Source organism: Bombus huntii, chromosome 7, assembly GCF_024542735.1.
Source record: "Bombus huntii isolate Logan2020A chromosome 7, iyBomHunt1.1, whole genome shotgun sequence".
Lineage (NCBI taxonomy): Eukaryota > Metazoa > Arthropoda > Insecta > Hymenoptera > Apidae > Bombus > Bombus huntii.
In genome coordinates this window covers 13,520,048-13,544,137 of record NC_066244.1, presented here as the reverse complement: position 1 = coordinate 13,544,137, position 24,090 = coordinate 13,520,048, and the positions used below count along the sequence as shown (strand labels likewise).

The 24,090-nt window shown below is 41.5% G+C and overlaps 1 protein-coding gene and 1 long non-coding RNA gene across 4 annotated transcripts in view; one reads left to right on the top strand and one right to left on the bottom strand.

Annotated features, from left to right (window-relative positions):
• Positions 1–24,090, bottom strand: part of LOC126867376 (uncharacterized) — a 246,270-nt gene that overhangs the window by 199,173 nt on the left and 23,007 nt on the right. For all 3 annotated transcript variants that reach the window (XR_007690224.1, XR_007690223.1, XR_007690225.1), the window contains exon 2: positions 16,723–16,781. This is a non-coding gene — a long non-coding RNA (uncharacterized LOC126867376). The remainder of the gene's footprint in view (positions 1–16,722; positions 16,782–24,090) is intronic.
• The window catches only part of LOC126867363 (paired box protein Pax-8), a 46,660-nt gene continuing 27,369 nt past the window's right edge, over positions 4,800–24,090 (top strand). The window contains exons 1-3 of the mRNA XM_050621803.1: positions 4,800–6,018; positions 13,444–13,609; positions 19,290–19,487. Of these exons, the coding sequence (XP_050477760.1) occupies positions 5,964–6,018; positions 13,444–13,609; positions 19,290–19,487 (419 nt within the window). The 5' untranslated portion in view covers positions 4,800–5,963. The remainder of the gene's footprint in view (positions 6,019–13,443; positions 13,610–19,289; positions 19,488–24,090) is intronic.

Below are 24,090 nucleotides of genomic sequence, written 5' to 3'. Positions count from 1 at the left end.
AGAGGAGACCGAGATTGCTGATTGCTGCGCTAGGAGATTATTAATTGTTATATGAGCAGAACTGTCATCTGTATTGTGGACAGGTTTCTTGTTTGATAATTCTTACGAAGAATTTTCTTCCAACATAGGTTTTGCATATTATTGATTAACCTTCTACATACTAAACCTTTCGTAGTTTCTTCGATACTGAATTGTTACTTACTTACATATAACTATACATATAGAAAAAAATACTTAACTCAGATATTAAAAACAAGCTTAACCGCTATATCAAATTGAAGGATAAATTTAAAAAACACCAAACGTTGTTACATTTATATAAAATTTATCTAATTAAGGAGTAACATATTCATCTAATTTCTCCAAAAATACATATTTTCTATCTAAAAAAATTTGCACATGTATCTTTACATTCTTCAAGCAATTTATACATTTTTCGAAAAGCGTACGCTAATAGAAGGTGAACGAACCTATTACTCAATCTGATATTCCATTTACAAAACGAAGATCATCGAAATCATAGATTTCGTATCAAGTTTCGCAGTTATCTGAAAGTGCCAATTTTTATAACTCTTCTAATAAATCAGCAAAATACTGCAATATTCTACCCACAGATAACAAAGATCATGCATATCGCAGATCCTACGTAACTCCTGCGTCTTGCCAATGATAAATCAGATTAATACAGCGGTTATCCGACGGATTAGGAAGGACAGTGAACCTCCAAGCTACAGATTAGCCATCCAAGAGCACGACGCAGTCACGTTACCCCAATGATCGATGCACCCGGAGCAACGAGCTCATCTGCATCTGCCCTGCGACAGCGCTGCACGACCACTGTATCGCTTGCACACTTCGAATACTGCTATCCAACCTCAAAGCTACGGGTTCCAAGTGCGTGTTTCCCCTAAATTCGACTGCGAATGTATCTCACGTCGAGTGCCGGTGCACTCATGTAGAGGACATATTGCCCGTCAACGCGAACCGAGCCGCTCGTTCGTTCAGGCAAATGATATGCCAAAGTGTAATCTCGAGAGATCCTCCAGAGATTAGGTCGGCCGACGCGATAATGACGAATGGATCCCCGTTGCCGCGGCCTGCTCTTTGTTCCCCGGGATCACGAGCCAGGTGAACCAAGAATTCTTTCGAGGGTTTGTTGTCAGGGGAAGAATCGACTGCGTGATATGGGGAAGCACGCCAAGAACTGGTTTAGTTCTGGTTTCGAGGGATTTTCGGTAGGATTTAGCAGGGATTTTATTTGTAATTGGCGGTAAGGGGAGTAAGATTTTCGGTAGTGCTAATGATTTCCTGTTTATTTGAACGTTATGGTGACAGATTAATGCGAAGTATGTATTTTATTAAACAATTTTAGGGATCTGTTTTGAAAAGTCTTTCTCAGAAGGTTTGGTATATTTTAACATTTAGAGAGAATCTAGGAGAATCAAATACTTAAAAACAGATCGAAATGTAATTATCTTCAGAATGCCTATCGGAGTACTCTCAAACCACATTAATAATCTCTTACAATATTAAAAACATTCCAAGTAGCCCGTATTCTCTATTCTTTGCCAGAAACCAGAAACTCCTCTCTACATTTCGATTAACAAATCCGACGTCAAATCTGGACAACCCAATCCTCGAGCAGAATAATTTACAACTTCCAGCCTGCCGCTCCATCGAAACCACCCCTGAATCGAAACTCATACCCGACGCCCAACTACGACCCAGGAAACGCATCTTTCACACGCTGGAAACAGCTCGTCCGCGCATCTAAAGAACACGAGGAATCATCGATAGATCCTAATCTACGCCAACATCGCAACTGCGTATTTAAGAAAGCGAACGCACACACGCTCACGCGTCCAAAAGACACTAAGATGAATCCAATCCTCCGCGGAGCGGCAATGTTGCGTCGTCGAAGGTTAAAAAGCAGCCGCGGTAACAGGATGCGGTGTCGGCGTGCAATCGATCCAAGCCTCGTCGGACAATCGAAAACGCAGAATCGGCCGGCTAGGAAATTACGGGATCCCCGGCGGCTACGTCGAGTGTCGGATACGCAAGCCGGTTACGCAACGAACCTCGCGTTCGACAAGAGGCGCGTTTCCCGATCTCACGTATCTAATGTCAATGGAGGAGGCTTCTGTGCGTCTCTGTTTCTGCGAGCGAGACAGACGCGACGAGGTGGACGAAACGCGGAGGAGGAACGAACGAGGTGGCCCCCAGTCGGAACGTAGGAATGAAACGAAGAAAGGAGTCATGAAAGAACGCACTCGAATGTAAACCGGACCCTTGTGAGATTCGCGGCCCAGCGGCGGTCCCACCGACGCCGATGGCTGACCGCACCTTCCGGCTGATCCGAGTCGCTCCGAACACCAGACCTTCCCAGAGCGCTAACATTTTAGATAGGTGGGGGGCCCCCTCGCAGACTACCTCTTCTTCGATCCTCGATCGAATCCCGGAGCTTCTTTCCACGGATCTCGATACGCTTTTTTGTATCCGGCTGTAAATTGTGTCCGTTTCATGCACCATTTACGAAGACGATAGGCTTTTTTGGATTTTAATGCCACCTAAGGGCTCCTTATTTCAGTTGCCAGATTCCTGGAATATGAATTCTTGGTTTTGTTTTAACGTGGTGTTGGATGGGAGAGACGCGATGTATTGGATATATGCAATTTATACGCTTGGTAATACTTTTGGGATTAGAAAGGGAGCCTATATAGTTGAGATTGAGATTAAACTTTGTTGCTAACGAAGAGTATAGCGTAAGAGTATTGCGAATGAAATTACGCGCCTTTTTACGGAAACAATTTTTATATCAAACGCGGGTTTTTCTCTCGGTTCTGCAATTAAATATGTATTTGTATCATCCTCCAAAATATTTTATAAATATCGATCGTCGCAATATTATTTGAACTCCTGTTCTGCGATAGAACTTCTTCAATCCACCGCTACGTTTCTAAAATACTGCATCTCTGGTCCCACAAAGCTGTCGTCATCTTTAACTTCAAATATAGTATCTCGTTCAGCAGGTAATAAGAATAAAGGGCTGACAAAAGTAAAATTCCGTATTCTCTCCCGTAATCTTCAAATACGACGCCAATTTGATACTTCGATACTTCGCAAAAAGGGTTAAGCGAAAAAAGATGTCGAAATCGCCTAAGTGTTTTCACTAAAACGTAGAACGCTTCTCTCGTGAGCAACTTACTCGTAACGACAGAGATTTTTTCGCTGGATCTGGATCGCGGTCAAACCCTTTCCATAAATCGTTGCTGAAAGTTTGGCCACGTACTCGCGACTCGCAATAACTCGGCGGCGGCGGATAAAAATCGGCCGGGGGCCAGGGATGAGTAATTCGGACCCGCTGAAGGGTAATTGGAATGCATCGTGCATTGCCTAACTTTCGAGTTATAGCCTGCATAAAAGTGATAAGTCTCTTCCGGCGAGTAAGCATCTATAGATTACCGTAAATGTTATACCACACCGCACGGTATATACACAAAGTTCCCAAGGAAAAGTATCCTAGCGGTGAGCGCGCCGCAGTTTGTAAACCAGTATATCGTCCCCCACCTCCTGTTCCCCTCCCCACACACCCCACGTGACACGCGTAACTTGCGAAGTCCTAGCCCTTTCCTCCCTCATCCACCTTTTACCATCCTCCACGGACTATAGACAGTGTCCACCATATTTTGTCCCGCGACGTAATCAGTCTCGTAATTAGCTGCGTCAGAGTCTGATACGCCTCGTGCTCCCTGTATCGTGCGCTGATCGAAATTGATTCATCTTTCGTGATCGTGAATCGTTTAACCCTCTGACTGTGTGATAATGTGACGAGGAGTGCGGAATGAACGATATACAAATTTAGAAGGTTTTTTGCTTTCCCAAGAAGGTAGAAAAAGTACATTGTTAAACTTAGAACGAAGAATATAAAATATAAGGGTATAGGTATAGGAAGAAAACTATAGAAAGAAAAGTGATATAAGTGCGATACAATAACCACCAGAAACGATGATCGAGAGACCAAGTGGAACTATCACGCAAATTGGCGGTGTTCGTGAAAACTATATTGAAAGATATTCTAATCTATAAATAAACCTAAGAGTAATATCCTGTACTATAGCGACACTCTTTGGTAATAATCGTTTCCAATAACGAGCGAACTAAGGTAATCGAAATATTCTTCGATCGTCGACCGGGGGTAAAAGAGCATCGAGACGAAGTGGTCGAGCAGTGAGGTTGGGGAGGAGGCGAGTGTTTCGGAAGAAGTGGAGCGACAAAGGGAAACTCTTAAATAAATAAAATCGATAAGGCGAGACATCGTATCCAAGGAGAGCAAGGTAGAACCTCCCGGAGAGGGACAAGCTCATGAATAAGCAGTGCTCACGGGGGTGTGCGCCGCGTGATTTCGCGTGGGACTGTTGGCGGTAGACCAGCCGGCGAACGTTTATTTCGCAACCTTTGCCTCTTCCATCCCGGATTCTGCCTCTTGCTCTCGCAGCCGGCCTCGCTCTCTCCGTCGCACCTCGGTGGATGCCAATAACGACGTTATCCCGCGCGACGCTCAAGCCGTTTCCGTAGAAACCCCGCGTCACAGAGCCGCCCCACCTCGACTACACGTGATCACGATCCAGCCAATGGTGTGCGCGGAATCTCGTGGCTGGATGCTGATCGAGGGATGCAAAAGGCGGGGTTGTAGCCCGCGTGGGGATGAAAGCTCGACGATAGAGGCGGGGGTCGAAAAGCTTGGCGAAGTCACGTGTGCCCGTCGCCAGAAGCCTTGTTCGTGCTTTCACGTCGTTGTTACCCGCACGACCGTGCCGCTTTTTGGGGTCCAGCCACCGTGTCACCGCGGCTGATAACGATAACGAGAGTCGGACGTGACCGAGAACCTTTTTGCCTATTTCGGCCACGGGACCCAACGACACGAACTGACGAGTTACCAGGCACAGTCGCTTCAAAGTGTCCGACGAGTATCCAGGATTGTTTTTCATCGGTTCTTTGCTCGTGAATACTTCTTCATGGTTGGATTGCTCTTCGCTCGGATTCCTTGCTGACAACTATGAACGGGACAGAGATGGTTCTTTCGGAGACGATTCGTGCGAACGAGATTCTTGGATTATTTTGAATTGTTTCTAACGATGGACTCTGTGTGTCTTTATATGGAGAAAGAAAGAGATGATTGATACGATCGAAGTATAGTTGATAAGTGAATACAAATGAAATCTCAAGTGATCCTTTGGATACGATGAAGTGAACTGTGTTATCAGAGAAGAACAGTGTACAGTGACTAACAGCAAGCTAAATGTCGCGCAGATAATCGTCCAAAACTCGTCAATAATCTTCTAAAAGCAGTGTCCAAAATATTCGGAAGCCATTGGAATCTCAATTTTAAGATCCATCGTACATTTCGAAGTAATCGTAAGGCTAAGAACCGTTAAAATCCAAGTGGTTAAAATTCCAACATCCAGAAACTAATTTGAGAAATCGTCTCATTTTATCAATCCAACGATGAAGAGAATCAAAAACCCTTTTAAGAATTCGATCAGAGTATCATTGTGGACATCGTGCGAGAGTGGAGTTCAGTGATGTCGCGAGTGCTGTGAGAAGAAATTTGAGAGGCCGTAAGTGTCCCATAGATAAAGTTCTAGCAGACGAGGACGGATTCAGCTCTCGATTCATGAAGATGAAGCGACGGTCGACCGGGTGCTCGTCGAAGCCACCCGTCGTCCGGCACAAAGACGCTCCTGATGACGGTCATTGTACCGCCACGCCATAGACTAGTCTCGGAGGCTACGGTTAAAAAAGAGACGAGAACCATCACCTCTGGAAACTTGCGAGAAACATCATCGTCGGTGGTCAATAGGACCGACCGTCCTTTGGACGCGTTTCACATATTATACGCGACATCAAGAGAGGAACCACCTGGATTCCCACAGCCGACGGCCGTCGGCTACTGAGGGGCCACGATGGACCTCAGCACCGCCTATCGTTACAATCAGAATATGATGGAATACTACACCTGTAAGCTGACAACACGCGCGGTCCTCCGGACTTATTTTTCTATTTTTCTACCTCCTTGTGATTTTTTTCGTTTGTTAGAAATCCTTGGTTGCATATTTTTGCTTATCTTTGTTTTAATTGGGTTGCATCTTTCGTGATATCATGGGTAAAGAGCAGATGATTCCGATTTACTCGTAGATTTATTCTGGTTGATTTATTCTCAACACTTCTGCAGCAAACAAGATTCGAATTTGCGTCTCGGCCTCGAATTATTTTTGCATAGTTGTCAGGCGACAGTTGTTTGATTAATTTTTATTACGTTCGTCTTCATCGACGAAATTACTGCTTTTAACCTTGCTGCGTTCTTTGGGTCTTTCTAACCAGAATTTTCTTCTATCGTTAAACAATTTTATTTCATTAAACGTAACTAGTTAAGTAAACAAACGTTAAAAACTATACAGAGTTAGTCTATTGATAAAATTGTCCGTTATATAACTAGGTACTTTACACTATCAATTAACAATTAGTAAGAACAGATCAATTTCAGCTAGCGCAAAAATCGATCTCACTCGCTTAAAACTTGGTACATGAGAAATAGCAAATTCCTAAATAGACGAATTACTATATCCAAGAGAATCTGACAATCAGAAAAACGAATTAAGTCAATTAAAAAATATTTCAAACTCGCGATACGAAGAATACTTAAGGTTTGCCTAGGTTACCGCTTGACCCGAACTAAGTTAGAAGATTCTCTTCTTGTCTTTTAATAACCGTGAATAGGAAACGATATTCTAAGAAGCGGCAAGACACCGCCCGTTTTTACACGGAATAACTTAAACACCGAAAAAGCAGAAAACAATCAACTCTCTTCCCCGGATCGTGAGAGCGAACTTGTTAGCGTAAAAATCGATTTCTCCCGGTATTTTCTGTCCGATCAAGCGGTCCGTGGAATAGAACGAGGAAAGTCGAGCGGACGGTCCGCTTGGCGACAAATTTGCATCGTCGTCGAGTAAACGAGAGTGCGAAAACGAGAAATTCAACGACCTTCGTCCGATCCGTTCGATTCGTAGCGGTACAATGGTTGATGAAAAAGCAAAACCGCACGTCGTTGCAGTCTCTGATCCGCGTAGGAACCTTTCGCGGAACCATTCGACTACCTCCTATCAAGTTGTTCCTCTTCGCTTCCCTAAATCCTCAGTGAAAGCTTCCGAATCAGCGTAGCGAACGCTCGAAACGAAAATCTCTTCTAGTTTGCGAAAGAAAGAAAAAACTCGGCCACAGAATCTTCTCGTACTTTCGTTTTCTCTCACTTTCTTTCCCCCGCCGAATAAAAAGTCGGTCTTGCTATATCCCGGAGAAATTCACATCGCTCTGAACCGATCCGGCAAATTCGAGGAGAAAAAGGGGGTTAAACCGGACCGAATCGTGGAACCGTGTTGCACACGCTTCCGCGCTGTGCGCGGTAAGCAGCGATCGAAAGCGAGAACGCGACTTTGGAAGCGTGTCCGGCGTAATCGCGCGTGAACAGAGAAAAGTGTGAAGAAAACGGAGAAAAATGTGTTGACTCGGTGAACGCTTAACACATTCGCTGATACCGATGCATAGAATCCGTCCTCTTAATTATTTGGAATTTACTTGCTGCACTCTTATTGTAACAATCGGAGACGCAATCCTTGAGATTTTATTTCTATGTGTTTTAATAGAAATATTTTTAGAGAGACGAATAAAATTGTAAGCAACACGGTTAACATGTTTATCGCAGATTCAGTAGTCGCTATTTACGATGATGTAAGCTAATAAATAAATATCGTACGATATCTGTTTGTATATTGTAAAACTTTGCGTCATAATGGTCCAAGTCAGGATTTGAAGAATTTATATTTAATTACGTATTTAAACTTTTAGAGGTATCGTCCCTTTAATTTCATAATTAAGTTGGTAACTGTATCTACGTTTACATGAGTTGAAATCAATTTTTTCTAATAATAAACTTAGGACACTATTTTATGAAAACTAGCAGCGGACCGTGTTACATGCTCCACTATGATTCTCAGCTCTCCATATGGCATGAATTACTGTGAATACTTGGCATGAATTTTTGTGAATTATTTCTTCACAATTTTCCACTTTTCGATATATATTTAATTTTCTTCAAAATATATGTCTCCTCGAAATCAGCTCGTACGCAGTTAAATGTGCTAATAGAATTATTTTAAAATACAAATGAAATACTAAGTAATAAAGAGAGAGTTACAGCAAATATTATTAGAAAATTGTGAGATAAAAAGATATGCAGTTTTTGCGGAGGAATAATTACATTTTATTATGTCGTAAATGTGTTAAAATCATACGATACACTGATCATTGTGTGAAAGGAAAAAAAAAGAAAAAAGGAAAAGTCTTTCGATCGCGATTTCGTCTAATTACAGGTGGAAACGTATTAATTAGGTGGCCACGGTCGCCGTTTCCAAGCGGCGTGGCCGCGACCGTCCGCCGGTTCCGTTCGAACTAATGGCATGATAATAATTATGAAACATTAACAAGAACGGCGCGGTCAACGCGTGTGCATCGCAGCTGAATCGTTCCGCGACCAGTCAGCCAATCGCTTTCATTGAACAGGCAAAATTATCCGTGTAATTGCAGCGGAATTTGCTGAACGTTTCAAGACCAGAAAAATTATCGTCGATATTTGCTACAGAGGCAGGTGAAACAAATCAACGATTTTATTTGTAATTTTGTATCACTCTATACTGGAAACATTTTTACGATTTACGTGACATTAGAAAAGTATAAACTTGACTTTCTCTAATATATCGAATCGACTTTCCATGATATCGATGTTATTGACACTGAAATAATCGAGATTAAAATATAAAATGACAAATGAAAAATATAAAGTGAATGTAAATAGATTGCAGATGTTCGTGCAGTTATGGAAAATTTAATTCTCTGCAGTCTGAGAAACATTTGGTGTCTCAATTCAACTATTATTCGTGTATTCGATAAGGTATTTAAGATCTGCTCGTTACTGTGATCGATTTCCATATATTTTTGAGCAATGATATATCTCCAACTTGACGTATTTCTAATAAATTTATAAGACAAAAGAATATGTTTTACGCGTTCATACTGAGAATTACCGAAGAAAATCAAAGAGAGGAATTCACACGATGTACAAGAACGTGCAGGATATTCAATACATAGTACTCTATACTAAAAGGAAATGCTATAAGATGAAACAAATCTCCATTTAAATTCCATTCCTTCAAGAAAATGTTTCAAAATCCGAATTCCCAGAAACATCCACAGTCTACCTATAAAAAATAACTCTCCAAAAAAACAGCAAATCTGCAAAAATTTCTTCGAAAAAAAATTACGAATACATCATTTTGTTCGCTCCGATACTTCCACTATTAAATTAGACATACGACCGATCGGGCTACGAATTTCTGAAAAATAATACCAGCGGCCCGTACTTTTCCGTGTATTTTTCAAGCGAGCGAGTAATAAAGTGTAGCGTGTTTCCAACGCGCGCCCGGCAATACGTAACGCCAGACCGTAATGTAATACAGGAACAAAGCTGCTGGAGAAATATCGTGTGACCGAGTCGGGAATCTATATCGTGTAGAATTCTTCGTTGATGCTCGCTCGCGCACCTATGGTGCCATGTCCATCGCTCTTTTCCTTCTTTTCGTCATCGCAATACCTTTTTCCTCGCACACCAGAGCCAACATCGTCGTCGAATTCGTTAGTTTCGCGCGTTCCGCTCCAACGACGCGATTAACCAATCGTCAAGGGTATCTAATTGTCGATAGCCATCGTATCTTGATACGTAGAGTACGTCCGATATATTCACGAAAGTATTTGAACATTTACCGTAGAAGGCTTCTATAAATTTATTTCGAAATTTCATTATCGCTGTAACGAAATTCTGTAAAGTTCGAAAGCGATCCGGGGACGTACATAAAAGTTACGAGGCATTTACTGTAAACATATGTTCACGAAGAAGTTAGTATGCAAGAAGTAGTATGCAATGAAAAGAACGATTTTAAGATGGGCTGATTATTGGACAATTTAGGCTAATTGACTGCTAAAAGTATTTTCATGATCTTTGCACTAAACGTAGCTACAAAGCTTTTACACCGTCGATTAGGGTACACCGCGAAGATGTAACGATATGCTTCATGCTTGTTCCATGAAATCAGAATGGCGGACGTGTTAATAGATCGCGAATGAGAAGCGTGGCGGCCCGGAAGTGGTTCGTATCAGTTGGCCAGGCAGCCAGGTCAACTCATTTTGCATCGTCGTTCTTGCAGTCAGATAGAATCGCTATGGAATTAGGAAGCTGACCAGCTTTCTCTGGTACCGAGTCGAAATACCGATGAACATCCGATTAATTCGCCAACTGAGAAGCTTGTTGAAGAACCGTGTCGTTACTGTGGGAAAGTTTGACGGGTCTTTTGGATTGGATGAAACGATATTGCAATAGTATACCGTCATTAACGGTAAAAAGTGCCGCTCGAAACCTGGTTAATTTGCTTTTAATGTTTCTTTGCGAATCGTTGATACGCGTGAATTTTTCTTCCAATCTTTCGTTAAATTCTTTCTCAAAATATTGTAAGACTTCTCGCTTGTTGAAACAGAAAGGTTAGATCATTATGCAAAAAGATCCTACTCTGGTATTAACGAACAAAAAGCATTTCTAATGTCTTAAGAATATGTCTACCATAAAATTGAAATGAAAAATCATACATAACGCATCACGCTATCACAGGACTGTTCAAACTGTGAAGACATTTTGCAACATTAGAAAAATATCATTGAGTCGAGAATAATCGAAAGAAGACAAATTCTCATACATTTCTTTCGCTTAAACGTCCAAAAGAGAGAAGTACAAAGAAGAAATCCGAAGTTAACAAGCATGCTAGTAGAGCTAACGAAACGAGACTGCACGGTAGCGCATAGACGGAGATTCAGGATAGGAACGCAGCTTGGGGACAATAATAAGCGTCGGTGACGCGGTTGCTGCGAGAGAGCAACGGCACGACAATTCGTAGCACTGGTAGCCCTGGATTTGACCTCCGGGGGTGGTCCACGGCTCTCGAATCCAGGGCCCTCGTATAGTTGTGGTCAGCAGGCGTGACGGCGTGTGTGCGCCGCGTAGGGTGGTCATGGTGCTTTTGCCCCGCGCCACCATCATTCCAAGCGCGACTATCCCCCTGACTACCGGCCACGCCGCGGGGATGCGACCATAAACGCGAAAGCGAATTGATTTGCGACCGGAAAGCGCGTATCGTTTCTAGTAATGATCGCGGATCCCTTCATTGTCTTGCTGCGTCGTGATCGTATCAGTTATGGGGGAATGGAGGAAAAAAGGAGAATCGGTGGTTCACGCGTCGCGGAGCGCCTCGTTTCGCCAACAATGATGCTTCTCATCGGAATGGCCGGATCATCGCGGTAATTAGCCGCGATTGTTTGGCTACGTGGAACGCGTGGTCCTTGGTATGGGGAAACAGAGACTTCGTTTCGCAGAGGTTTTAGTCTTGTCTGCTTTCTGAGGAATTTACAATGGAGAGTTTCGATGCAGTTTTAATTTGTATGAAAGTGAAAATGGTAATTTTGTTAGCTTTAGCGAGCACGGTTGAGGATTGGGAAGTTGACGATTTAGGGTTCGATAGAGTTTCTGGAATTCATAGATCTCGAGGTTTCTGAAGCTATTAGCAAATTGACTGTCGATTGATTGTAACATTTCAAGCAGTCGAGCAGTTACATTCGCACAATTTTAGATGTTTTTGGTTACTGTCGTAATAAAAGTGGGAAGTACTAAACGTATTATAAAATGTATGTATATTCACGGAATTTTGTTTTTTGATAAACTATATATTACATTTGCAGATAACAACGTGGTGTGTTAAAATAAGCGATAGCACTTAGCCACTCTCGACAAAATGTACAAATCTAAACGGCAGTGTTAATGGTAGAGCTGACACTCCGTGTATCAAGCTAATTTATTACACGCAATGTAGCTAAAAATATGTGCCCCTTCATATTTTACAATTTCTTTAAATACTTCCGTAGTCCGTATTACTTTACGACACAACCTAAAAATTAACTTTCACGTGTGTAAAATACATAATAGTGAAAAACCGAATTTAAGTAATTAAAACGATTAAAAAGTTAATTTTCAAATATACGAATACGTACATAAGAATTCGAAAAACTTCGATCTTCCGTGTCTCGTGAAAGTTGGACGATCAGGCAAATCTAGAATTAATTTTCCAGTAGAATAGTCCAGTCGCGCACGGACACGACAACAAGAAGATTCGTATCAGACTTGTTATACTCTACTGCGTTACTGGAGCACGTTAAATCGAATGTCGGCCATTATCACGACTATTTCTTTCCCCTGACAATTCAGTCTGATCTGCATCAACATGTTTGCCAGAGGAAGTCGATTGACCGGGCAAAAAGAAGCAGCATAAGCAAGGGGACGAATCGCGCGGTCCCGTCGCGCACTATAACCGAACAGGCCTGGTTCGTCGATGTTAGGGGTTAGAAACAGCGCTGATCATCAAATCATCGGTGCGCTGGCACGTACACGGGGACATATGTCGCGGTCCAGGACCCTCCATTACGATATTAGATCGAAGTTAACGCGTTAGGAGACCGTAATGCGCGAAAATAAAGTCGTCTCGCGAAGAGAACGAACAGTAGCGTGTGGGATGGAAAATCGAATGTTCTGGCACACGTTGCTTCCATTATTAGCAAATGCACTCGTTCGAAGGGGAATTGGGGAACAGAAAATGTTTTCATACAAGAATGGGTCACTGAAATACGAGGTTTTAGTATATATTGTGTCTAGTGTTTGCCCCTATGTAGAATGATTGGATCAGAGGATCGAACAGAGTATATAAATGTACGTATAGCATTTATTAAAAGTAGCGAGAAATACTTGATCGACATATGCGAGTCCGTTAATAAAGCACGATATAAATAAGTCAAGAGCAAAAACCGTTCGTTTCAGTATATTCAAAATCGATAAAACTAAATGAAGCCTATTAACAATATTCTATGAGATTCCATCGTTGTACACAGACAGAAATCATATTTTAACGCTATCGATACACTATCAATTCGACATTCATTAGGAGTTATTCGACTGATCCATGAAGTAACAAGTGATTTTTAGATCATAAAGCTACAAATATTTCGTTGCACGATGAATTTATACCATCTCCGATCCAACACTGGAAGAAATTTTAAGAGCAGCTAAGAAGAAGCTCAAATCGTAAGAAGGAAACAGTTAGTAATCCAAAGTGTAAAAGTAAAATCGATCTTTAATGCTAAGGTCGGTCGCGATCTTTCTCCAATCGCGGAAGTTCGACCTGGACGTTTCGTAAAACGGTATCCTCTCGAGCTAATGCATTATCGATTTCCATTTTCCAGGCCACGGCGGAGTTAACCAGCTCGGTGGCGTCTTCGTGAACGGAAGGCCCCTACCGGATGTAGTCAGGCAGAGGATCGTCGAGCTAGCGCACAGCGGCGTCCGACCGTGCGACATTTCCAGACAACTCAGGGTATCTCACGGCTGTGTATCCAAGATACTGTCGAGGTGAGTACCGACACCGTTCCGGCGCCATCCAGACCTCCGTCGTATCCGTTACAACCGCAACCCCCGTGGTGTCCCGACGGCAACAGACTTGCTTTTTGCTCTACCGTCGTTTGGCGCTTCGGCGATTTCCTCCATCGATTCGTCCATCCTCCTGTCACTGCATCGATGCATGATTCTTCTACGACCGACTGGTTGATGAATGAGGAACTACGTGTTGAAAGAACGAATGACAAGTTTGAATGGCAGTTGACGGAAGATTGGTTTCCTTGCAGCTTGTTCGACAAGTTAGCTTCTGAATAGGTATGTTGCAAATTGATCAGAATTTTTTGTTGGTGGAAGGAGACTTAATTTCGTAGAATTGCAATAATTGAGTAGGAATTCATTTGCGTTTTGAGGATAATACACGTTTTTCTTCGATCTTGTTGGACAAATGTCTAGATAACAATTCTTTGACATTCTTTGGGTTATGATATTGTTAACGACAGATTTCATTTATATATTGTTGATACTATTAATTCTTCGAAAGAAGTTTCTCTTCGGAGAAACGCAACTAACAACATATCAAATAATCAGGCAGCGCCAATAGCTAGACTTTGATTAAAAATCTAAGAAATAAAGATTCTCTTGTAAAAAAAAAGGAAGTCGTACCAGCTGGATGAATGTCTAATTCGTTAATTCGAGACGAAAGACAAGAGACGCGATGGCGCAAATGATTTAGTGGAGGATCAAATTTTCCATGGCAGACGTAACGCTGTAGTTCCCATGCGTTCGAAGTGGCCAAAGATACCCGAAACGAAGAAAAAGATGCGATGGTCGAGGGAAAGACAGAAAGGAGAGAATAGGGTGCACGAGGAGGCGAGGAAAAAAGGTAGACCAATACTGGTTCGGGAGTGATTTAATTAAAGACGCTGTTAGGAGCACGAGGCGAACGAACCCGGGGACGAAAACTGCGACGCCGGAAGGAAGGAACCACCCCTGTTCCGGCCGCGGTGGGGGGTGCCAGCGGGTGCGACGATATGCGGTTTCCATGTTTTTTCCACCCTCCGCCCCGCGTTACATAACGGGTGGCCTCGTGCCGTTTTGATGGCCCGAATGTCATACGTCCCCGCCGGTAGAATATCATTGTCGTATATAGCCAGCTCTTTCACGTATATGCCCTGTATATGTGTAATAGGCCGGCTGGATTATTTACTACTTTATTGCCTCTCAAGTTACCATCCCTTGGATTTGCCTATCTTTTTTCTTTGGATTTCATGCGAAGCGAATTTGAACAGTTTATTACCCTCGATGCGTTCGGAAATGTGAAATCACTCGTGTTGATAGGTATCTTTTGGGACGAAAGGGATCTTTAGAATAACGTCCGATGAATTTTAGAAGCATTCTCAGTAAGGAAATTTCTATCGAGGAAATAATAAACAAGAATTTCGCAGTATGCAATCCTTGACCTGAGAAAATTGTGAGCTAACTTACACTTTCATAGAAAAATTTCTATGTTCTTGCTATAATTATCTGTAAAAAGTTAAATTTATAACAAACCTGCGTTTATCTTGTTTTTTGGAACAGATATATTCGTATGATATTTGCGTTGTAAATTTTTCAAATATTTTACACGTAGGAGTACGTGATCATCAGTGAAGTTTGACGTCTGACCACTAGATATCCATTCTACTTAAGAATCGGTCGCAATTCGCGCTTTTATAAACAATAAGTAAACGTGAAAATGTTCGTTCCTGGAACACCGACAGGATCATTAGAGAAATTTTCCCATGTGGCCGAGTTCGACGCAGAAAATTAGCGAAATTTATTCAAACGAAATTGCCTGTGGGTCCGCGATTAATCGTAAATCCAGGACGATTTTAATCAAACGCGCGATGTCGAAACGATTTATTGCGCAACCGTATTAACGGCAATGTGTTATGAACAGAAATTAACAGCTATATTAACGTCGAGTAGTGCATTTATTTTTCAATGGATTTACAGCCGATCAGATCGATAAGTCGCGGTGGCGAGCGACGTGTGAATCAAACTTGAAAAGAAAACGCGGTTCAACGGCCGTTGTTTCGCAATCGATTTCCTAATCGCTTATTCAAAAACACCAAGTAAGAATAAATTAAGTCAACCAGGATGGAGCAATTGCTACTTTTTCGCTGGCACTTCTCGCTTTTTCTGAATCTACGCCTGGTAAATTAAAATTTAGAAACCGCAGCTGAAATTCCTATTTTTCTGGCTGTGTTTCGTCAGGAATAAAGAAGTTACGATTAACGCTAAAGTTTCTAATCCACGCGAAAGGCATTGAAAATAATTGTCTAGAGAAAGTAAAGAATAAAAATCATTTTAATATTTCTCTACTTTTCAACGATGAGATATTTATAAATTTGTGAAATGTTATATCTAAATTCCTTATTGTAATAGATTCGATAATTCTAAATTACGCATTTCCAAATATTTCTTCTACATTTCCAAAGACACGAACGTCACGTTTCAAACGACGTCTAACTTGGACTTCCTATTTCTACTATTCGTACGCTTGTAACTTTACAAGGTGCAAAGTTTATAGTCACTTTTTCTAGCGAAACTGCGGTGAAAACGGTCGTAGACCTCGGCGACGAGACGCTGTTAACACCGAAGCTTTACGCAGTCACGCGCCACTGATACGTCGCGACATCGTGTGCCCCGGATTTTCGCGGAATCGCGACAATTTCGACGCACATGTACAAACGAAACGGAAACGCCGGTTCCTGGCTAGGTGATGGTTCACGGAGACAGCGTTGAAAAGTTCGCGCCAACCCTCGTTTGACGGAGAAACGTCTATCATAACGGATGCATAAAGCAGCTTCTTAAAACATTTTTGAGAAACGTTTCTTCAATAATGACTAACTTCTCTGCAGTTAATTTTATTCGGCCAATTTTAGCTGGTTATAAAAACACGAATTCCTTACAACATGTATAATTTGTAATAATATATTTCTTTAAATACGATTAATAGGAAATTAAACGTAGCCAAAATGTTCTCCCAAATATAGTTTAGTAACATAAAAAAATTAATTGACTTTAGTTTACATAAAGCTCGTAATACACGGAAATTTTCAAAATTTCTGGGAGGTTAAACTTACCCAAACATCCCTGACACGATCTTCTCTCCAACAACCTGATAGTGTTACACGAAAGAGATCTAAAAGAAAAAAAAAGAAAAATTATTGATTGAACTATCAACGATTAAACTGAAAACCAAAATTAATGGGAATAGGGCGAATGGTCATAGCTTGGTCAATTTAAAAAATTGTAATTGCGCAACGTAATGGGCATTTGACGGTAGGGATGAGTGAGCATCGCCATGTGGACCTGGAATGGGGTTTTACGCCAGATATAATCGTAATAATTTCGAAACGGGGCGAAATGGCCCCAACCGTTTAAAAGACCCCTCCGACGCTTTCGACTGTAACAGGTTCGTGATCATTTTTTGTTCGGGGTGAATATTGCCGAATGATACATTGTTGAAACATCGTGACACGATTTAACGTGCGATACAAGTGGTTGCCCCCTATCGAATATTATAGAATCGAATATGATTGTAAGTTTGTTCGTCTCTTACCGTTATCTTTCGAGAAATATTAAAGAAAACTTACTTGTGTTGACAGTAAATAAACATATGACAAGTGATGATATGAATAAACATTGCTTATAATTGTATTATTTAAATCTGTACACATTACGTATATAGAGGAACGTATAGATAGATAAATAAATAGTGTTGATACGTGAATATTCAGAAAACTGTATTCATTCCAAATTTGCAAAATATGCGCTAGGAGGATAGTCAATCCATTTGCAAGATCATAAAGCCTGATACAATATCATACAAGATGATACAACAAGACAATGTATACATCGTTAATTAAGCAGACCTTATACACATAAGAGATTCCTTTCTCTTAAAGAAACGTGAACGATATTATTATACAAACCGATACGTACAAAATAATATAGAGAATCTATCATTTCGTTATTTCCTCGTAACGAATCTCGATCGAAGCAACGATCCCCGATAATCTGCCAACAGTGGCGGATCGGTTTCGAGCTTTCCCTCGACCGATTATGACCGCTTTCTCTTCGACTATCACATACTCCATAACTGACATCGCTACCTGACAACACCGGTTTCCCCGTAAATCGCTAATTCCTCCGTGGAATTGACAGCGACAGTCGTCGCGTCGATCGAGCCAGTTCGAATCAACTTCTCACGCTTTAACGAGCCGCGTGTACGTCAACCGACACCATACTCGAGCTCAAATGTATCACGCTCAAAAGAAACACATTGAAAATTGACAACGACACCGTTGAATTTCACCGGTCAATGTTTTTTTATTTTTTTATTTCTATTTTTCTTTTTCTTTTTTTTTTTTTTTTGTTTTTAAAACGAGCGATGGAAGAGGAAAAAGGTAGAAAGAGACGAAGGGAGAATGAGAGAGGCACAAAATTGGCCGACAGTTTGAACGAGCATGAGTCGACGCCGGCGGCGGACCCACATCCATCAAGGCGGCCCACAAGCGGACCATTATTGCGGGCTTTCTCCCGTAATTGAATTTAAGCACCAGCGAAGATATTATTTAACTAATTAGGCACAAAGGGCGCGTTCACGGCGGGCCAATCGCGATTGACCATCGCACGCGCATACACGCGCCGGGAGGGCTCAATGGAGGGAAAGAAGAGGGAGAAACACAGGGTAGAGGCAGAAGCCGTTTGTTTTAAAACAGCCGGTCGTTGACGCGCCGCTGGACGGCGATTCGTTATTCCGGCATTGGCCGCACGTCGCGGGAAAAACCAGCCGTTTCTCTCTTTCTCCATTCTCGCTCCCTTTGATTCCATTCGATCGGAAAAAATTGGGATGGGGTGCAGTCTCTTTCGATATCGTGGTTTGAAGATTACGTGGCAGTGAGAATTTGTGCGAATGACGAAAGATGCGTACTGGGAATTTGGTGAATATTTGTGCTAATTCTGGAAAATTAGCGTACGAGTAAATTAGAACGTACGGTGTCCTGTAAAAATGTAGCCGTATGTGATAAGAATCTGTGTCATGCGTATGAAATCTTTAAATGGGTATGATCGAAAGGAGCGAGAGTTTTGTATCAGTCGTTGAAGAATTAAGAGAATTTAAAAAAGAAAGAATTTCTTATAGAGATGTCAAGAGCCAGAGTTCAAAGATAACCAAGTAAAAATCATTCTTCATTGTTAGACCGTGAATGCTTACGCAATTATGGGAAATTTAAAATGCAGAAATGTGCAGATTGTATGTAATGTTTAATTCGTCAAAGTATTTGTTATAATATTTATAACACAAATAATTGGTGACTAAAACAAGTTCCTATTTAAATTCCATTACTTTGGTTATGTTCAAAAAGATGTAAAATTGCATAAGAATCCGCAGTTTACTTACTACGTTACTTTTAAATATTCTCTTTATTTTCTGTTCTTAAAAATCTGCTCGCAACCTGACATTCTTACAATAGTTTCTGGAAGTGTAGTAGGATCGAATTTCTGGTTGGTTATGGAGATTTCTAAAGGTGATGGAAATAGTAGACGGTTAGCGTTAACGATTTTGAAAAGTCACGTAGACGTAGGAATGTAATAGAATCGCGACATAGATCCATCGAGTTGGTTTCTTTTTTCTTTTTGTTCGCAGGTATTATGAAACCGGCAGCTTCAAGGCTGGTGTGATAGGCGGCTCGAAACCGAAGGTTGCAACTCCACCGGTGGTCGAAGCGATCGCTAACTACAAGAGGGACAATCCAACAATGTTCGCGTGGGAGATCAGGGATCGATTGCTTGCTGAAGGCATTTGCTCGCAAGACAACGTGCCATCCGTCTCCTCGATCAATCGGTGAGTCCAAATTTTCCCGTCAGATTAATCAAAACTGACCAATTAATACAAAATCCAGTAATCTGACCGAGATCTACGAAACTATGAAACTACAAACTTTCGGTTAATTATAAAACTATAAGATTGTTTAATAAAGACAAGGATGAAAAGTTGAAGACTTCGATTTCAAATGATGATTACATCATCAAATCATCAAATGATTACATCTTGTGAATTATCGTTCTAATTGAAATAGATATAAGAAATTTTCCTCTTCTCAAAGTTGTGAATAATTGACCTGCAGAAACTTACTTTATTAGTCGCGGGGAAACGTAATAATTAGCATTAAATGTCGCTAATTATTTCAAGACAACGAACGAGCAAATAACTTCTTCGATGTACGATCCTTATAAATAGACTGGAACGTTTATTCGTTCATGGAGAATTCAAAGATGCACAGATATATAGAATATCGAAAATAGGGTAGCTACTTGTTATAACATTTAATAACAGTTTCATAAATCTACAAATTCGCACAAAAATTCCATAATCTACGTAATATACTTACATATCAGCACGAGAATCGAGTCTTTGCAAAATTAAATAGATACCTTCTACGATCCTCGCAAAAGTGCTGACAAAGATTCCCCTTTCATCGTTCACAAACAAAGTTCGTCCGAATCAAGATCAAACCGATTCTTCGTCATCTCAAAATTGATGAACGGATACTCGTGGAGACACGAAATTTATCGTGGAAAACGATTGAAGAAAGCGAGAAGGGCGTGCGAACAGAGCATATGCTTGATGCGAGCGGCAATGGGAGCGATTAGTTATCCTCGGAGACGAGGAAGAATCATCCCCACGTCCCGTGCATCGAGATAAGCGTGTGCAGAGAGCCGGTCCGTCACCCCGATCCTATTGACCTTTCGCAGGTTCCTTCGGGAATGGGGCCGATTAATTCAAGTGTTTTTACGTCGCCCAATAGATCGAGCAACCAGGGGGTGGGGAGAGGTGGCGTGGCTAGGAACACGAGTATCCACGGGTAAAGGGATGCCCTATGGAACGGGGAGTGAGCTCCCATGAGACGGCATTACAGCGTATCAGCACCGCGCAAACTGAGCGAGTGGATCCCCTTTTCGAGCAACAGAAAAGCCAGCACGGTGAAGTACGCGGAAAAGAAAGAGAGAAGCGAACGAAGAGAGACCACTGGGGTACCATTGATCGGCACACATATGTCCCGAGATTTAATCAGTCGCTACTTAAGACCTTATCTCCCGCTTCATCCGACGACCCCTGTACGCATCTACTACTTCATCGTTTCTTCACCCTGCGCCACTTTCGAACACGCCGCCGGTCTGATAATGTAATCGAGCGTAATGCGGATCGAATTGGTTGGCGCAAGTGAAATCCACTAACGCGATTTCCGGCAGCCAGCAGCGTTAATGGAAACGCACGCAAATTAGTTGGCCCGCATTAGGCGGAAGTGGTACTCAGGGATATTTAGATGTCTGCTGACGATGGAGTTGAACTTACGAGACTTTGGTCAGCTTGGGGGATCTTGATTTTCAGTTTCAATTCCTCCAGAGGAGGAATTTTGATTTGATTCATCTTGTTCGAAACGTTGTCTCCTAACTATATCTAATATTCGCCAGCATTTACACCACTGTTAAGAGACATTGTACTCGCAAAAGTCTTCATCCACTGTACTGTACATCTCGAATAGTATGCACACGTTATTTGGAGAGAACAAGTACACAGCGTCGCATAATGTCATGTTTATTTCTTAACAGATAAGGAAATAATAAAGCAATCCAATCGTCTTGGTAGAAAACAGGTTAATTTTGCAACGAAAGTTCTGTACCATTTTATTTCAATAAAGATAGCCTCTTTGTAAAATGACGATTTTACAAGACTTTTATGATTGACTGTATACTGTATATTTACAATTCTCGAAGATAAACTCTAGAAAATTCATTACCACGTATATACGAATGTTCTCGAATAATCAGTAAATTCGTCACATCTACGAATAATGTAAAGAAAAAAGCGAACAAGCAGTTGTACGTGCGATCGTAAAATCAAACGCTAAAGTTTCTAAAATACGATAATTTTCCGCCACATTCTTTCGCCAGCCAATTTACAAGAATTTCGAGCTAAATATCATCTGCAGAGCGAAGTTTGGTCGCGCGCGCATATTTCCCATTCTTCCGACGAGGAGAACGTGGATGGTGTCGTGATAGCCACGATAGCGTGAAACGTGGGCGTATGTAGGTACAGGAATTGCTTTCTGGCCGAGGTTTTCGATGTGTCTAGGATTGCAGCGGAGGGTGCGGCGCGGTGGCTTGTTGCTCGAGTGACTCCTCCACCTTCTCCACTCCTCGTTCTATCTCTGTCTAACACTCCGTCTTCTCTCCATCGAAACTTCTCCTTTTCCTCCTTGTCCGTATCCCCGACCCAAGGCCCAGATGGCGGGTATTGATCTGAATCCGGAGAGCAGATCGCCTGGAAAAACTTACCCCGCGGATACTTACCTACCCACCTTTCGCTATCTATATGCACCTATCTAACCTACCTTCACCAACTCACGTACACCGAGCCCGCAACCTTCCGCCGGTGTCTACGTGTAGGTAAATGTATTTCCGCTCGCCGAGCAATGGATAGAAACGCGCCCGATGCTTTGCTACCTGAAATGCACGGAACGGAAAACGTGCTCCACGGATGCCCTTAAGTGATTGTTTACGCCGATTGATCGCGCTCGAGGATCGACCGAGAAATCGATTTTCATACGTAGAAACGAACGTTAATGACTTTTAAGCATTTTGCAAAATTATGGGAATTTGTACGAGAAGAAATGGTTTTCCTGTGAAAGAGTTTCTATGATGAAATTCTGGGAAGCTATAAAAACTCGGCTAATTCCAATGTCGAGAAATACTTGCTTATTTGATTCAGTAGCGCAGGAATGTTAGTTTCTTAAAATTAACTTTGACTTTTTATGGATATTTCATTCAGAGACTCTCGGTATTATAGAAAAGTAGATGTCTAGGAATTACAGCTTCTTTATAAGACGAAAAAATTGAGCAGTTAACGCTGTAAATATGAAACTTGTACCAAACCGGTCAAAATGAAATGTACAAGCCCAAAAATGCATCGCGGTAAATTTCCAAAATTTCCTTAAGAGCGTGCAAATTCTTTTTTTGACTATTCTGAATGTTTCGATATCATAGAGGAATGACTAGAAAAATGATAAGACACATCGATGGAGGATGTTCCAGAAGAATTCGTTTAGGAAAAGTCAAAACTGGTGAAACACACAAACGGTTCCAAAGCAAGATTTCTCTGGTCGAAGGGAGAAAACAGTAGAATATGAGGGTAGCGAGTAACGCTGGGATTTCTCCCATTATGACCGTGTCTCGGTTTTTCTAGCTTCGAGCTAGCTTTCGTACGGAGAAATAATGATACGGCTAATATAATGTATTGTCCTGCTTTTGCCGGGGCACTTCGGAATGAGACCGGCCGCGAACGAGAGACACGGAGAAACGAAGAGAAAGGAACCGGGACGTTGGCCACCGCGGTAAAAAACCAACGGCCGAGGAGAGCGAAATAATGGAGTGGCTTTCGCGAAAAATAACAGATATATATCCTGAGTATCAACCCGGGATCGAGGGGCGCGGAAAAACAGGCGAAAAACGCGGCCAAGATTGGACGGTAACAGTTCGAGCCTTGTTTCTACTTTGCTGAATCGACCGAACAACCTTCCCTCTTTTCTTTTCATTCTTTCCTTTATTCACCACCCTGTTACTCTTTAATTTTCCAATTTCTACTAATGACACTGTCTTCCTCAAAGAGACATGCGTGAATTAAATCACTGTTTTTATCGAAATTAATATATTGGATTTCTTCAGTTTGTATTATGTTTGTATAAATGTATTAAGTAAATTAATATTATGAACGGTTCTATCGTATCATCTAATATTTTCATTCTAAGGCTAAAAACGCGAACTTGTATAGGCTTTATTATGATAGAGGCATGTTTCAGACAGACTTTTAAAAAAGATATATAGGTACAAGGAGTGGCAAAAATGAAAATGACAGTGGTTCTCTAATCGTTTCAAACAGCGTATCCTTTTTATTCGTACTGCGTTGTCAACAACGCTGAATGAATCGGGCAATTTTTCTTTTTCCCTTCTATTCATCCATTTTATTCTCGGCCTAGTACCATCCTTCACTTGTCGAATATAACCGAAATATTTCCTACGTAAATTATTACGATTAAAGCGGTGTGATAAACATTAAAAATAATCATATTTGCACCTTCACAAGGAACAATATTAATTTTGTGAAAAGCACCTGCGTGATCTTAATAATTACGAACATAGAAAACCCACGACTAAGTAGTTCTAGTGTTAATGAAAGTTCTTACACGAATGAAACTCCTAGTAAATTGGTAGCAAAGAAACACGAAGAGCAATTCGTTTTGTAATAAACATTGTAAGAAGAAAAATATCACGAAGGGTTGGATTGAATGGGAAGTAAGAAAAGAGAAATTGCTGCGATGGTACAACGGCGGATTTCGGGAGGAAATATTGATAGGCTCAGCTTCGGCTGCGGAGTCACGCTCGAGTAG